The sequence below is a fragment of the Galleria mellonella genome, unplaced genomic scaffold, assembly GCF_026898425.1.
Source record: "Galleria mellonella isolate WM207_F2 unplaced genomic scaffold, CSIRO_AGI_GalMel_v1 utg23, whole genome shotgun sequence".
In the NCBI taxonomy this organism is placed as follows: Eukaryota; Metazoa; Arthropoda; class Insecta; order Lepidoptera; family Pyralidae; genus Galleria; species Galleria mellonella.
In genome coordinates, this window is record NW_026442045.1 from 1,592,027 (window position 1) to 1,610,030 (window position 18,004).

General features: G+C 30.1%; 1 protein-coding gene across 9 annotated transcripts in view; it reads right to left on the minus strand.

Annotated features, from left to right (window-relative positions):
• LOC113512845 (glycogen synthase kinase-3 beta) overlaps positions 1–16,791 on the minus strand; it is a 37,875-nt gene extending 21,084 nt beyond the window's left edge. The window contains exons 1-2 of one of the 9 annotated variants that reach the window (XM_031911075.2): positions 16,365–16,791; positions 2,995–3,057 (exon numbers count right to left, since the gene is read on the minus strand). In XM_031911075.2, the coding sequence (XP_031766935.1) occupies positions 2,995–3,057; positions 16,365–16,476 (175 nt within the window). In that variant the 5' untranslated portion in view covers positions 16,477–16,791. Of the gene's footprint in view, positions 1–2,994; positions 3,058–3,228; positions 3,571–11,287; positions 11,601–16,364 lie in introns of those variants that run through there. The other 8 variants (XM_031911076.2, XM_052894788.1, XM_026896783.3 and 5 more) reach the window with 8 other exon arrangements.
• Positions 16,792–18,004: the final 1,213 nt, after the last annotated feature.

The following is an 18,004-nucleotide window of genomic DNA, read 5'->3' on the forward strand; positions in this document are numbered from 1 at the left end:
TAATGTAGCTTTCCACAAATTTTATACTTGTTTGTACCTATACTATGAAAACAAAGTTGACATTCAGTTCAATAATCAATTTTTAAACACTTTCTACTACTACTAACTCTGCCCAATGAAATACTCTTTGTCATCGCAATAATTCTTAGCGGGTAGCGGAATAAGGAGCCACGCCCATACGGTCCAAGGTCAAGGACAACTTTAGCGCCTTTAAATAAGTGTATGCATACATTTTGTGGTTAAATTGAAATTTAATAATATGTGTATAATACGTTGTTTAATCACCATAACTAGTATTACAATTATTATTTATGACAAATTAAAAAAAAAAACAGAAAATACTTAATGATGAATGAATTTTAACTATTTTTAAAGTTAACTAACAACTTAAAAAGGAAGAACTGCGTAGAGATGTTGCATCTCTGTGCATTTTCTACCGAATTTATCATGGGGAGTGCTCTGAAGAATTGTTCGGATTGATACCTGCTGCAGATTTTCACCATCGTACAACCCGCCATAAACTAAAATTTCATCCCAACCATCTGGACAAGTGGCGGTCCTCCACCGTGCGTTTTTCAAGGCACTTTCTCCCACGCACAACCACTCTTTGGAATCAACTTCCAGCAGCAGTATTTCCAAACCGATACGACAACATAACCTTCAAGAAAAGAGCATATTCCTTTTTAAAAGGCCGGCAGCACACCTGCAATGCCGTAGGTGTTGTGGGTGACCATGGGCGGCGGTAGTCACTTACCATCAGGTGAGCCGCATGCTCGTTTGCCCCCCGTGTTGTAAAAAAAAAAAAGAGCTTTACCAATTCTGTACCAATTTAGATTATTATTCTTGCAATCAATAAGGTTTAATCCAATGTTATTCCCATACAATTTTGTCACGATTGAAGTAGCAATTTTTTTTTCAGAGTCCAACCTTAATAACATCTCAAAAAGTATTATCGTTATTAGAAAGTGAAGACCAACTTGGTGTATATACGATCCACTTACCACAAGTTACCGGCATTAACACGCTAGCAAACAGGAAGTAACGAGGAAAATGTCAAGACTTATTGGTCTATTCCGTAACCAGTAAATGGCGTTGACCTCTACAACTGCATCGTTTCCATAAAATATAGAAACATAAGGCACAAAAAAATTCATATTAATTATATTAGGTACTTAATTTTCAGTAAAATTAGAATATTAGAAATTCATAAGAATTCTTGGACTTATGTCCAATCTACTAAATATTAAAAAAAATGTCACTTGAAAATTATTAAACCTACAATATAGAGCTGTTAAATTTTAGGCCGTTATTGTTGACGGTCTTGCAAAGAAAAATATTCTTAATAGTTAGTAATATTTATAATACTTTCGCTAAAGTATCCATTTACAATTTAAATTTTTAAAGCAGATTTGACCTCAATATCTAAAGAATCTTTAAATATCAAATACTATTGGTGTTAGTAGTAGCTCTGACAGATGGTTAGACGGACATGAGGGTTTTTTATCGGTTTGTACAGAATTTTAATAATTCAAAAATAATTTACTGAATCGATTTAGAACGCATTGTGACTTGTTTGAAATTGATAAAATCTAAGGGACCAACCCATAAGTATATCTGTTCAGATAAAAAAGAATTTTCCAAATCGATTTATAACGGACGGAGTTATGAAGTAGCAACGATATAAAAAACACAAACGAATTGAGAACCTCCTTCTTTTGGAAGTCTGTTGGAAAGTTCTTTTCACAACCAGGTAAATAAATATAATAGAAAATAAACAAAGAGTTTTAATTAATGTAATATTAGCAATCCACTATTAAATTCACCATTGTCAACTAAAACCAATATTTAAGTATTTGTTATAAGTAATATTTACTATTAAATACACTTCAAGACAATAAATATTATGTTATGGATATAGTTTTGAGTGTAGCCTTCTCACGGAAAAGACTAAAACTAATTCAGCATTTACATATCTCCTTAGCAATTTTTTTTTTAATTACAAGCTAATAATTACAGAGTCACGTACAAAGAACATAGCAATTAGATACAACAAGTTTAACTTTTGTGTAAAAAATTCATTTTGCAACATTACTATCACCGTTTCAATATTAGAGTTTCTAACAAAGTATGGAATTGGAAAAACGATGTATAAATACAGTTATTGTTGTTATACTTTATCCATTAAATTACAATTAATACTATGGCTGTACGTTTCCTACGCACAAATATATAATAAATTAGGTTAGTGATATTACAACTATGTTCTGTATAGTCTTAACATTATCTACCCAATATATTTATTTATCGGGGAATATAGCAAGCCAGTAGCATATTTATTTTCTACTAATCGACTTAGTATGTAGTTAAATTATTCATATGGTATTTAAATATATTAGTGAGAAAAAATACGATCCACCTTAGTACACTACATACATTAAAGCAACACACCAATTGGAATAAATAAAATAATTGAATGATTTTTCAAAACCACTGTGCTGTTTTTCTCTATAAACATCAATAGTTTAACTATAAACCATAGTATACCTAAAATCTAGAAGACACGAAAAGAAACGAAAACTGTAACACATTTGTACATTCATAATCTATAAATAATAAGCACGATCTAGTAAGAACAATTAAAGAAGACTTAATTAAGAGCTCATTCGGAAAACCATATCATCTATGTATTATTGTAAAAAAGTTTTACTACTACAACAAACATCAAACACGCCAGAACAGAACACACATAGAAAATTGGAACATGTGATGAAGTGATAATATTACATCAAATATTATATTACGACGTCGTCAGCAAATGTTCACTAACTTATTATACTTTGATTAAATGACTATATTTAATTTTATCGAATGCTTTATAAACAGTTAGAGAATATCGCATTTTACACGCCGTAATACATCAATGATAGTGAAAATGTAAAAGTAAACTGTGAAACTACAGTCGAACTAATGACGTGCGCCATATCTAGCACTTACGATGCGAGGAGGCAGCCTTCTTATCCGTAGCCAGCTCGGTTTTTTTAGGAGTGTCCACGTCGCCTGCACGTTGCAGCAAAACACAAAAGCAGCATTAGAACATTGAAGTGGTCATATGTGTATCATATGGCATTTTTTTTTTTTGTGAAAACAGCGATGACGTTTGTGGACAGGACATATTGGAAAATCACATGGGACTAATAAATCGACAATACATATAATTTAGAAACTCACTGATAGTACGTCGCAATTTTTTACAGAAAGTGGAAAAACGATCGCGAGCGCGGCTCAATTGACCGCTTCTATCAGTATCAAGTAAACACAGTAGTGAAGGTTCGGAACGCGTAGTGACTTTTCCAACGGGATGCATGGCCGCCGTCGTTTGTCCATCGGACACTCCTAGGTTGTCGAAGCATACCGGCCCGGAACACTCCAGTTTAGCAAAGAGGAACGCACGCGAGCGCGCGTTGTGGTAGACTGCCGGCCGACAGCGCGGGACGTGACTTCTCCGCCCCTCCCCATGGAGGTCGACCCTCTTCACAACTCGGCGTTGTGTTAATTCAAACTTTATACCTAACTACGTCAAACATTTTAATTCAATATCTCTAAGTCTTTTTGTTTATAATAAACATTATAGAAAATTTTTACAATAATGACTAACCCTTTATATAATAATCTTTCATAAAAAATCTTGAGACAAATTAATATTAGCAGAAACGACTGATAAATGTTTTAATAATATAATTATATCAATATTATGTGTAATTTGAACACAATATACCGTTCAATCATTTTTTTAAAAAATTGTGAGTTAAATTAAGTTTAATTTACATATATTTAGAAGCACTATACTTTGGCAGTGAATTTACAGAGTAAAAAGAAATATATTTGAGTCCTCAGGAATGGTAACGCATGGGGGGGTATTATGGGCAAAACAGTATACTTTGTTATGTCCATGGTACTCATGTTTATAGGTGACGATTACCGCTTTCCATCGGGTGGGCCGTCAGCTTGATCGCCATTCTAAGTTGCATAAAAATATCCTTACAAATTCTTTATGACAGTTAATGTATTTTTCATAGAGAATTTATGAAGATAAAATGTGATTATATAAAAAAAAAAAATGTAACTCACATCAGAAAACATCAATAATATACAAACCACACAAATGAATCTCATCTTTTAAAGCGTTTCTACGATTATCCATGACATAAGATACACCAATAATTAAATTGTACACAAATTTTTTCCATCCTCGCGAAATTCAACATTATTACAGCTTTATTTTTAGTAATAGAGTAATTTTCTATTAGCTTTATAGTTCTAGAGATTGGTAAAAAATATTTTTGCAATACTTTACTACCGTGTTAGTCCAATATTAAGTCTGGTTGAAGCGGTGCAAAAATCTACTTGAAGACACATAAGTTCGCGTTTTATATTAAAATGCATTATATGACGATTAGAATATCTCGTTCATTAATTTAAATTCGACGTGTGTGCCCCAGCATAGAATGGGTCACTTCTTCCTTTCTCGTGGGTGTCGTAAAAGGCAACTAAGGGAGGGCTAAGAATGGGCACCAGCGTCCCTCTTAAAACATCTCTAAAAACCTAACTGCGGTTGACAATCCACCTACCAAGCGTGACAACTACTAGCAAAACTCCTTTTATGAGGAAGACTAATGTCCAACAGTTGACAGTTAACGACTGAAAGAATAAATTGTTATGAGTTTGAAAATATAGTTAAATATTTAAATGTTACTACCGAATGCATAACCCTGAAAGAGATGGATATATTTTAAAGAAATTTGCTACGCAAATAGACATAATTCTACATTATTTCATATGACACTAAGCTTTTTTACGCGGTCAAGCCGCGACATAGCCATTTCGAAAATCTTGAGGGTGAAAAGGTACGGTATTGTATGATTTAATTATTTAAAAAATAATATTCGTAATATTAATTTTTAATATTATTAAATATTATTTCTAAAACACATACCTCCTTATTCATAAAAACTAAAAACTTCTACAAATATATTTTATCCATTACACTTTTGTTACTTTCTTTCAAATCAAAAATTTAACTAAAAAGAAAGAGACAAAACAGTTCAATAGCTAAAACTACTATTACTACTGTTTCATACCGAAGGAAAGTTACTTAATTAAATAAAATTTAGATCATTGTAATTTTTTTTAAATCTTCAATGTTCTATCCAAAACGAATGTCGGTCACGTTCTATTAACAGAATGTACAGATGAAAACAATGCTTGAAACCATAGTAAATGTAACTTGAACCTAACTTGCTTTAGAATTATAATTTTCATTTATATAATTAAAATCCGTTGTTGGCTGTAATTATAAGAGACTTATCATTTATTTTTTAAGACCTGTGGATTTTTATATTAAATAAATAAATAACTTGAAGGTGGCGAAACTAGAGACAGGGTAAAACAAATGTCACAATAATCCATACATGAGTGAAACGCCTAATCGATCCCAATTCGATAACACCTTTATCGCGATTCGAGCATAATATAATGTAAACAAATCTAGCCCGTTGACATTTTACCAAAACAGATGGAACTTTCTTCATGTGTGATGAGATCAGGCATAGGCGATTCAAATTCAGTTAAATACAATGAGTATTATGGGTGAAATTTAACGATTAAGGAGACCGGAAACTTCGGGCTGCATAATAAAAGCAATATATCCGTTCAATGAGATGCCGATTTAATGTAAATACTGTCAATGTAAGTTCCCTACAAAGAAAAGTTTCAAGAAATGCTCGTCAACTTAAACGCCGATAAGTTAGTTCACATGCCCATTATGTGTGGCACGTTAAAAATACTCCTACTATAAACTATTATTGACATCTAAGCGATTCTTATACGACAAAATGAAGCAAAAAGATTTTGTTTAATCACTAAAGCTTTAATGAAAAGAATATAAAATATTATAGCTGCTCTCAACTAAACTGCGTGTAAATTAAATAGAATGAATTATTACAATTTTTCAGTGGACTTATTGGTGGGTGGCCGATATTTAAAAATTCGGTTGTGAATATATTATTGAAAAAATCAACACTCTGTATCATTACTTTCTGCATTAAGGTGGTCAGTAACATAAAATTAAACACGATATAGATGGCGCTAGAGTTGTGGTTTTTGTTATTTTGTCCTTGTGGTTTTTGTTATTTTATAATTAAAGATAATTTAAAACAAACTTTCTAAATTGGAGATTTAATCCTAAATTAAACATATAGAATCCAGTTTTAAAATTTGAAGCGAAATTTCTAGATTGATTTAGGATTGATTTTATTTGAAATTATAGTTTTTAAAAGACAGATTTTATACAACTATGAGTATCAAACAGTGTCATCCACAGAATTGTATCATGGCTTCTTTGTCAACAGGATCATTACCACGCCGCACGTATTCGTGTTGTTCTTTTTATACAACTGGTGATAATTTTTACATCGTGACGTCATAAACAGACTCACAAAAACAAATAACGTTACGTTTAATAACAAAAGAAGAGTAATACACGAAATTTACTCAACATACAATAACATTAGTTAATTAATGTTACAAATTTCACAACAACAATTTTATTTTACATATCAATATTTCTGTAACTGCAGAGTGCATAAAAATTACTTTATTCTTAGGCATTTAAAGATATTAAGATCTTTTAAGATTTCTACGATTGTATGAATGATAACCCTTCATTGTTAACTACAAAGAGATTTACAGTTAGATATATATAATATATAAAAAAGAGCATCACAAGTAAAATGCTAAGTAACAGTATGTAACAATTTGATCTTCTTTTTCAGAAATTTTTACGTTAGAGAAAAGTACCTATTAATTACAACTTTCCGTCTTCTTCAGTCAATCAATTACTAGGGCTTAAAAATAACTTATGTTGTCCTTCTCCATGTCAATTATTAGAATAGCAAATTTAATGATACATAGGATGAGTTGTTAAGACATCAAGATGCAACAAACAAACACATCATATAATATTTCGCTCATTTATGACACACACAAACACACACACACACACATATATATATAATAGACATTTATAGACCTTTTATATATGCATTCCTAAAACAAATGCAATCCAAGTGATTGTTAAAACCACCCTAATTACAAACTGTTGTAAAGAAAATATAAGTCCACCATGTAAAATGATATTATTTGGTATACCACACATGATTGTCCAGTAATGGAATTACTACCGCTGTAATGTGTATATATATTTATACAATTGGATTAGAACTTTTAGTGGAGTTTGTTGGCCTTTCGTCACGCGACGAGATAACCCGAGACCACGCACCTGTCATTTGATACACTTTCACTTGTTAGGTGTAGAAAACAAAAAATACTAGGTAATTTACTTATTTCCGTTTGAATGCTTCCATTCTGAAAACGTAGATGAATAATGAATAACGAATTAACGAATGAATTAATCAGTGGGAAGTGAAGTTATAGTACAAACCGATAAATCTTTAATCACACTAGAGTTAGCAGTAGTTGGCCAGTAGAAGCAATAGTTATTTGCGTTAAATGTTAAATCACGACAACCAAATGGTACACATGTCCATTTTTTCCAATCCAAATTCGAAATTAGCACCTGTTTTGCACGCGATTTTCACCAAGAAATAATATTTAATTGAGATAAAATTCTATTAGGTTCTTGTACTTATTGTACTTATACCAAATTTAATAACAACAAATCGATTCGCCCCAAATTGTATAAACAAATAAAAACAAACTCACTTTCACATATTGTATAATAATATGGATTAAGTCGTAAAGATATAGAAATAAAGGTATTGCGGTACAGGAAAATTATTGATTCTTTAAGGACGTTAAATTTCTAAACAGTGACATCAACAAAATTGCTTTAATGACCATAAAATATGACCCAATCTCCATCATCCCAATCATTTTTGCAATTATTTCAGGATATTTTTATATTTCATAGTAAATATAAATAAATATTAAATTCTGTTATTTTTCTATTTTGTCTTTTTTATTTAGATTATAATGTAATTTTAATACAATGTAACGATTTCACTCCAAATTTAACTTAGCCATCCTCAAACAAGGTCCAAGACCAATGTTTGACTCATTTGTAGAAAGTCATAAGCAATTTTCTAATTAAACCAAAATCAATACTGTTTTCTTCACAGGTTTTGTGATGTGTTGTAACAGGTTTTTAGCTATAAAAATGTCACTTTTTCAGTTAAACTCTGCACAATTCAAAACCGGAGCAGAACACCATTGTATTTGTAAGGCGATATCGCGTTTGTGGTTTTCTACGCTTGTCGCGCACGCTCACGGCTTTTGCATTCGACCAAGGCTCTGCCGTCGCAATACTAACCGCAGATAATGGGGAAACCGGTCGTGTCGACTGCATGACGCATCACTCATTTTATAATTTTGCGCTTTTGTGATCTTTATTAATAATATTTATTAAATTAAAAGTTTAGTATGATTTTTACTACATTTCAGTTTATTTTTGAGGAGGCAGTATTTGTATATTTTTTTCATGGACAAGAATAGAGGACCTACCACGAAATGTTTTCCGAAATTTCGGTGCCGAAAGAACACCAATTTGATGTTAAAAGTACACGTTTATATCATTTAATGTTAAAACATCATTCGTCTGGACTTTTATGGTAGTATTTATGGCAAACGAAACGTTAAGCTCCATTTATTGGGCCGATTTCGGTATGAAAAAAAAAACACGAAATAAGAGTTCGATAATCCGAAAAGCTCATCTATATAGGCAATAAAATGCAAACTGATAGTTAATGTAAGCATCATTTTTTATTTTGGCGTTCAATAAAGTTGCAACGCCATAGTAAAAAAAATAATAATACTAATAACCTCACTGTTCTTATTTTAAATATATGACAGTCATCTATTAACGACGTTTCACTAAATTTAAAATATTTAAATTTATAAAGGAGAATCGTGAGTCTATCTATAAAAACACGTAAAGAAAAACGGCAACCTTAATGGCAATAAAATTAAAATAGAATAACACGTGAGTAAACCCTATCAAGTGATAAATAACTATCTTTTAAGTTCAAAACTGCCGACGTAAATGCATATCATTTAAATGCAAACATATCACAACGAAATAAAATAGTATAAAAAAATATAATAATATTTTTTATGAATTAAATGGTCAATATATTTTATTGTGTAACGATTACATTGATAACGACGACTGCATCCGGTCTTTGATGACGTCTCTAGCGACTACATTAGCTGTGAAAACGTAACAGAGTTGCTATAATAATCTTACTAATAATATATTTAGGATTAATTTAAAAGTCTGAACATTTGAATATATTGATATATGTTCTTGATAAACGCTTAAATTATTGAACGGGTTTTAACTAATTCATTCTCTTTATGGTTTAACAAATATGACACTAGATTTACTAATTCTAATAAATCCTTTTACAATTTACAATCTAATAACAAAAGACATAACTAATTAATAATAGTAATCTTAATTCCGAAATCACTCTGCAAAGACTCTCTGTAAATAGGCATGTAGGTTTCTACTTGTATGACCAGATATTAGATAAAACGTTTAACTGTATTGGCTTAAGTAGATAGATTCATAGAGCGTGTTTAATTGTGGTGGTGTTGTAGGCTACATGACGAATTTTAAGACATTATTATGGCAACCATAAAGTGTCAAGTAATCACTTGTAAAAAAATTACAAAACTTGACAGTCGAGATTGACTTTTTCGTGACTTTGCGCCACTTGTTTTCGTTAGTGTGACGTGCGTAAATGTCTCTAATTATAAATTTCGAATATAATATGTGCTGGGATACTGTGTAAATAACCTGGGCGTGTTTCCAAGGAAGGCCATGGTTATGATGACGCTAATGTCATATGATGACGTACAAAATGCTTATATTAATATTACTACAATAAGATAAATGAGTAAGGTGGTCAATTATGTTTATAAAACGATAAAAATATTTTTTTATCTAATTGGCAATAAACATACTCACGCTTTTATTTGACGTATCTTATCTTATATTGCGATGTATATAACTTTAAACAATTGTAATAAAACCTTTATATTCTTTATTCAATTAATAGTTTGTAAATTTTCTGGTTGATACATGACCTATCATCGTACGCGTCATACCAATTGTTACTAAGAGAGCCGCAAGATACAGGATGGATATGACAATCAATATTTTCTATGTGACAAAGGTATCTTTGCAGATACGGAGTAAATACTTTGTATCTATTCCGTGCTTACAGACAATGAGAATGCGATGGGTGGATTGTAAGGTATTATTTACTTATTTCGCTTTTTCATTCTCATCTCGAATTAAATATGTTTTTAATGGATATTTTTTGCGAAGATAATTTAAAATTTCGAATTACCGAATTCAAACATTAGATTTAAAATTTTCGAATTTAGAAAATTTAGAAGTTGTGTCTACAAAATTTTTATTTAACAAAGGCAACTTCAGTTGTCACAAAATAAAATGGGATTAACACGCTAGTAAACCCTATCGATTGCAAAAAAATAATGCTTTTTTTTATACAAATAGGTTCAGAATTTACAACATAAAAAAAAAGATAAAGAAAAAAACTACTCAAATTGTAACAAAAGTAGTTGTTTTGATTTAAAATTAAATTACTACATCGATTTTGATAAAACTTCTATGGGACCAAAAAAAAAAGAATTTTCCAAATCGGTTTACAACTAAGGGAGTTATGAAGTAACAAACATAAATAGAAAAAACAACCTAAATTAGAACCCCCTTCTTTTTAAAGTCAGTTGAAAATTCAAACGAAATTTTCTCAATTCTATTGTATTATTTTCTTTATTTCGGAAGCTACTTAAAAACAAGAGTTTACATAAGAACTTGTTGATTACAAAGATAATATGTATTTATGCTTTACACTTGAGATTGTGATGTACTATGTATATGACTAAGATATGTATACAAATGACATATTTCTTGACAAGATAAATGTGTCAAAATTGTAAGATACAAATTTGAAGATGTTAAGATTTTACAAAAAAAAAAAACTGTCTGGTCTAAAGCAGTACGAAATTAACACGTGAATGAACACTCTAGACTGAAAAAATCATCAGATTCGTTCCACTATCAACGGAGATATTTTGTAATCATACACAAAAATACTATATTGTAATTATATAAAAAATACAATCGATTAAGAATTTCCTCACCCTTTTTAAAGTAAATATAAAAAAATAAAATAAAGTAAACCTATTATTTTCATAAGAAACGGAGTAGGCTCGGACGACTTTGCTCGGTGTTTACGATCATCGCTGTCTGCGTTAACTATGTATGTCCCACGCCTTCGCAACATCATTCCTATTTGGTAGCAGTCTTCTACACAACATCAAGGTTATGGATGCACTTCACTACACAACTTATTACGCTTATTAACTAAACGTTTAGGTTTTGGATGCTATTACAGCAACTCCACTTGAATTGTAGACACTTCGTATAGGTACCGATTTATTTGTAACGCAAAACACATCAGCCTTCACGATATCATTATCCTAAACGCGGCGACACGTACTATAAGTAGGTTAACGAACTACCTAATTGGTAATTTTGCAACATGCACCGACTGTGGCGACCACGTCGCTCGACTGTGACCGGGGCGCTGAGCGAAAGGCGACTCGAAAACCGAGAGTACGTTGGCACGATTCTTCCGCGAATGGTGCGGTCATAGCGACGAGATAACAAGATCGACAACTATACTGATAACGCATACGATAACAGAGAACAACTGAAATAGTTGTGTATTGCGTTGACATATAGTTGCATCTTATTAATACATTTGAAATTAAAGGTTTTAACAGTACATTAATGCCGAGGCCGGAAATAGGTAATAGAGCAATTGATGGTGATCGAAGAGTTCTTTCGAAGTGACTTTAATAGTCACTTTAATGACTATTAAAAAAGGAAGAGATTCTCGCGAATGTATTTTCTTTTCTGTGTATATGTTTTACGCGATGTCTTCCCAACTGTAAACAAACCAATTCTGATAATCAATTTTACAGTCAATAGGGTTTACTCCGGTAGTGGATCCATATTAATTTGTCTTAATTGATGTTGTATTATACCTGTTTTTCATGCAATCTTAACAAAGGAGAAAATTGTCAATTTGGTTGTATTTTTTATGTTTGTTTATCTCATAAAGCTGTCCGTTATAAACCAATTCGCAAAATATTTTTTTATAAGATTGGTCTCATAGAAATTATTGAACAAAATCTTAATTTATTGTAGAACAACATGTCCAATTATTTTCTTTTTTATTTATTTCCATTAAATCTTTATTTTCATGACATGATAATGAAGTAATTACTTAAATATTGTGACACAAGAATAATGATTCAATGCACAAGATAATTCTGGTGTTATAAGGCTAAAAGAGCAGCATACCATCAAATAGACCATATGTATATATAAATAAACCTGCATTGTATGTCATTATTCTGAATAATCTCTATTGACCTGATTAGATTACAATAATTGATACAAAGGACAAAATTAAGAATAGTACATAGTACTATTCAACCAACAATAAAATTGAAATGAATATAACAAAATCATACAATAAATGCATATAAAATGTATAATACCTCATATAATTAGCCTGCTCTACTAATATGTAACAATTGTCTAATCCACAGACCAAGTAACTACTTGTACAACCAAGGTTGAATTGGCAGTTACTGAGTTATTAAAAATGCAAAACAACGCGCTACGTTCAGTGTTTAGCCATGGAGAGCCATTTTAGTAAATTTTTAACCTTAATCACACTTCGAATCGACGCTGAACACTCAGACCGAGCTGTACAGTCACTAACATAAATATCATGCAAACTAAATCGAATCTACATTATTAATATAAATAGACCACATTATTATGTAACTTACGCCTTGAATACATAATATCATTACTAATATGTTATATATAAACTAGCTGACCCGGCAAACATTGTTTTACCATATACATATTAATTAAAATAATTATTCTATTGATTTGGTACTAATAACAACAATTGACTAAGTTAAGTATGAAAGTAGATGGATCTAAAGGAAGAGGATGACCTAAGAAAAGCTGGACTGTGATAAAAATGATATGCATAAAAGAGGAGTGAGCTCAGGTACGACTGGAATTTGTAGTAGAAAATATACTGCACTGACCCCAAATAAATTTTAAAAAGCAAGGCAATGCTGAACATCCATAGATCAAGTGTAAGTACAACTCACACCCCCTAGGGGTAGGGGGTAGGTTTGCTTATGATCTCATCTCATTGTTATTAAGTAATGAAGTGATAAATATATTAAATATAAATATATTTAATATTTTAAAGATAAAGATTAAATATCTTCATACTTAAAATATTTTAAATATAAAGAAATTTAAAATTATAAATATCCCTTGAATCCTATTATAATATCAATAACTGAAAATTAATAGTTTACTACTTAACCAAATATTAAACTGATTTACAGGTTTTTTGCTTAACTATTATACATTTAACTATCTATGGCATATTCAATATATTATGTACATTATACTTAGAAACTTGTTTGGATGTATTTTCCTGTATACTTAATGTATATATGTTATTGGAGCTTAAATACAAACAATATTATATCTATTTTTTTTTAATATTAAAATTTCCACAAATATTTCTATTTATTACTGAATCATGTTTAAATGTAAAATATAGAAACAGTATTAGAAAAAAAATTAGATCAATTCCTCTCCATATACTAATTGTTTGATTTTGAATGAGCTTAGATCAAGATGTGCTAAACCAATTTTTTTTTATATTGTTCACCTTCATGTACCTCATAAATTAAAGAATATATGAATTTTTCATTTGAACTTTAATATGATGAATTTTTCTAAACAAACTTTTAATAACTACTGTATCCATTTGGTACTCATATTCAGTTGGATGAATCTGTTACATTCAACCATATATATTTGATAGTAATAAATATATGCAAAAATTCTAAATTATAGATTAACATTTTACTGTCCAACACTACTTATTTCATATATGAGTTCTGGCCTGATTGTATGCTCATTTCATATTTTTTATTATTATTGTTTCATAGTATTTAGTAAATTGAATTAATAAATCATTTATCTGTATGTAATAATATTTTTAATAATTAAACTAAGTTCTAAAATAGAACCAATAATAAATTGTTGTAATGACAAAAATTATGCCATATGTTATCAGTACTGGATTTAAGTGTCATATGGGTTATAAATTTTACTTAATCTGTTTTACAATACTACATATGAAAAGGTAAACATAATTAATGAACATAATTTTTCAATGTTTTGTAAATATTTTTATATAATATTTTTAATTGATTTTAGATATATTTAGAATCTTAAGAAAACAGTTAAGATTAAAATAATATATTTAATTGTTTTATGTATATAACTATGTGCATACCCATTATAAAATAGCTACTGATTCAACAAAGAAAACTGATAAAAGCATTATTATTTGTATTTCTTTAAATGACAGCAAGAACAGTGACAGACTAATTCTAACAGTATCTATATTATACAATAACAGAATTCTAATCAACCATAGTACTAAATACAAGACATGTTTCCACAAAGTACATGACATATTGGCATCATTTCAGTGCTTTTGTTCTTTGTTTCTTTATTGTTATTATTAAATATTCAGTCTTTGTGGTTGTATATTTATTTTAAGTTCTATATAATAATAGATTAAAAGTAATTTAAGATCTCTTTGTTCCAATTTTTCTCATAATTGTAATATTTTATTTAAGGCAAGATTTTTAAGCTTACAAGTATGTTATTACACTTCATTTTTATATGAATATTATTATATTTTTAAGAACATAAATTTTGTTTAACGAAAAGCAGAGAAAATATTGGTTGTCTTAAATAGACATGACAAACTCATTAACATTATTATATAAAAAACTAGATAGACAGGGGAAGGGAAGATGAAGACATAAATGTCAATTATTTTCAATAAAAATATGTTGCAGTTGATCTGGACAAACCAGATAATAAGTAACGATAAGATCTGAAATGGAAGATAGTTACTGAGAAAATATTTATTCATCACCAAAGTTAAGTAGAAACTCAGTTGGCATTATCAACATGAGACAATTCTTAACTTTTTCCATTCTTAAGACTGGCCAAAAAGTATAAGGAGTGATAAAAGCTACTTATTATCTTAATAGCAAGAGTTTCACTGAGAAATCAACTTAAATATACAATGAATAAAACTTAAATAATGAACATATTTTAATTGGTTAAATTGTTGGAAATAAAAAAAGGTATTTAAATTCTCAAAAGCTTTAAGTATTCATTTTATTCAAAATTATTGAATAATCTCTAATTTTAATTAGACTAGTTATTATGGAAAACATTGTTTTGCCTCATATATATAAAAAATATTGAGAATAACTTATCTGGATAAAAATTATCCTATCCCTCAAGTCAGAGCAAATAGTACACATTCACAAGATTTTACTAAAATTAATTGAACTGCTTCAGAGGCTTCCATAAATGAAGATGATGACATTTCAGTACTGTTTCCTAATTAGATTATAATAAAATACCTGTGCTTATGTACTGTAACTAAGGGGAATATAATTAATTACTTATATAGTTTAAATGTATTATAATAATAAAGACATCCTTTTATCTATTTCAAGTTGCAATGCAACAGAGAATAAAAACTGTATAGTATCATAACTTGGTCAGTGGGTAGGAATAGGATTTTTTTTTATGATCTAAATATATTGAAAATATTTAATACATAGAAAAAAATTCAAACGGCCTCACTTTTATTACGTCATAATAAAAATAACCTAAAAGCAATACAAAAATCATACTAATCATTTCTCAATACATACCTAAATACCTATGTACTTTATATAGGTAAAATGTATTATGTGATAGGTTAGTTTTCAAGAGAGCTTAGTGTTAAATTTAAGTAATATCATCAATTCAAACGATTTCATCACATCGATATATACGCATTACTTCATAAATGTGATAATTTGACGTGATAGCTGTCACACGGGGAAGCTTATGTGGCAAAATCTAACTACAGCTTGTGGCCATTTTTGAAAAGGTACCGACGAGAAATGCCGCCGATATTGATTAATTTAAGAGTTACTGTAATTTACATGCATAGTAACTGATTTATGGCAGTTTGCAGCCATATTTAAAATTGTCAGTATCGATATACGTCACAGGCTCAAAGAAATCACGATGGCCGACAAAAGAATGGTTAGGTGGTACTTACTGCTAATTTTTACGCCTCCTAAAGGTGGTGGTTTCGGTGGTTGATTATCGAATGTTTTTCGAACGGATTTGCTGCCCTCGGCGAACGACGTGGTCCTAGGGCGTCCGCTCATTATTAAAGGTATAAAATAAACGGCCTTAAAATCCTGAACTTCATAGATACTTCACATTTCTCGTTACTACCACCCTTGCACTCGCACTGAACTCTCTCACTTTACCGATGATCGACAACGTTATAGGTTAAATAGTCAAAACAATATCACTATGATATAGTTAAAATGAAAATACTACAGTCCAATTACGCTTTTACAATACCATTTTGTTAAATTTTCAAAATTTACATCACTAAAGTGAACGACAGATTTTTAGTTTCTTCGCCTTCTTTCTCAACTTGTACTCGCTCGCTCATTCGGCAAATTCCGCCAATAGTCGGACCTTCGATCACATCTACGAAGATGACGCCACATGAACGCCAGACAGAGTCCTCTAGTTTTATTTGGATTAACTATGTTTTATCGGTAAAGTAGCAGGATTTTTGGTCTTTGTCAATGATTTCATAATTTTTTTTAATGGCAACTCGTCTATTCTTGTTTTTCATGTTAGATACTGGCCTCAATCTATGTATTATGTAGAAAGAGAGAGAAAGTTTATTCTCAGTCTTTGGTTTAGCCCTATGTGAAGCCTAATTCGAAACTTGAGAGCATAAAAACTTTAGCTTAGTATTTAGTAATTCATTAGTAGTAAATTATTAAATTATTGATGCCCATTGATTCCTTTCTTTTTACTTTGTTTACTCATAGAAAATGAATAAACAAAGTAAATATGTAAAATCTTATCAGAGAAATCAATTCAGGGTACGATAGCGCTGATATACCTGAAGAAGGTAAAAACCCTTAAGTTTTAAAAAAAGAAACTTTAGCTTTTGCTCAAGCTTGACGAAATGCGGTAACGTCGCAATTTAGCGTCGCATTTGTCTGTCGATTTCCAAAAACAATTGAAAATTTTTCATTGATTGATTATTTAAAAATTGCTCTGATAGCGAACTAAAACGTTAATCATGCAATAACATATTTGTTAGGCTGCCACCAAAAATTTAAATTTAAATGGCAAAACGTATTTGAAAAGTTCCAAAGCAAAATATGAAGTAAGTGCAAGGTTTTTAGTAGTAGGTAGTTATATGTAACGTATTCTATTGTTAACGTTTTAAATCACTATCTGATCATAGATATATACATATCTGTCGCGCCTCTCTGATCACTTTCCAAATAATCTATTTGAGGCACGGAAAGTTATGAGATTGTTTTGGCAAATTGACTGATAACTATGATATTACCACACTTCATCAGGCAAAAATTATGAACGCTTTTAATTTCTGCCAAAGGTTTTTAGATTTCTGCGTATAAACTAACCGTCAAGTAGTAAATTGCATGTTAAGTGATTAAGTTGTGAAATATTAGGTCCTTACATATCAAATTTGCGTTTTGTCGTACTAACCAATTTGATCTGAAATATCTCCTCTCTGGTTAATAATTCTAAATTCAAATTTATAAATTCATTTAGCTGGTACATTTGAGTTTTGAAAATAGAAATTCATTTGTTTTTTATCATTATTTTTTTCCTTGACATCACTTAATACTGCAC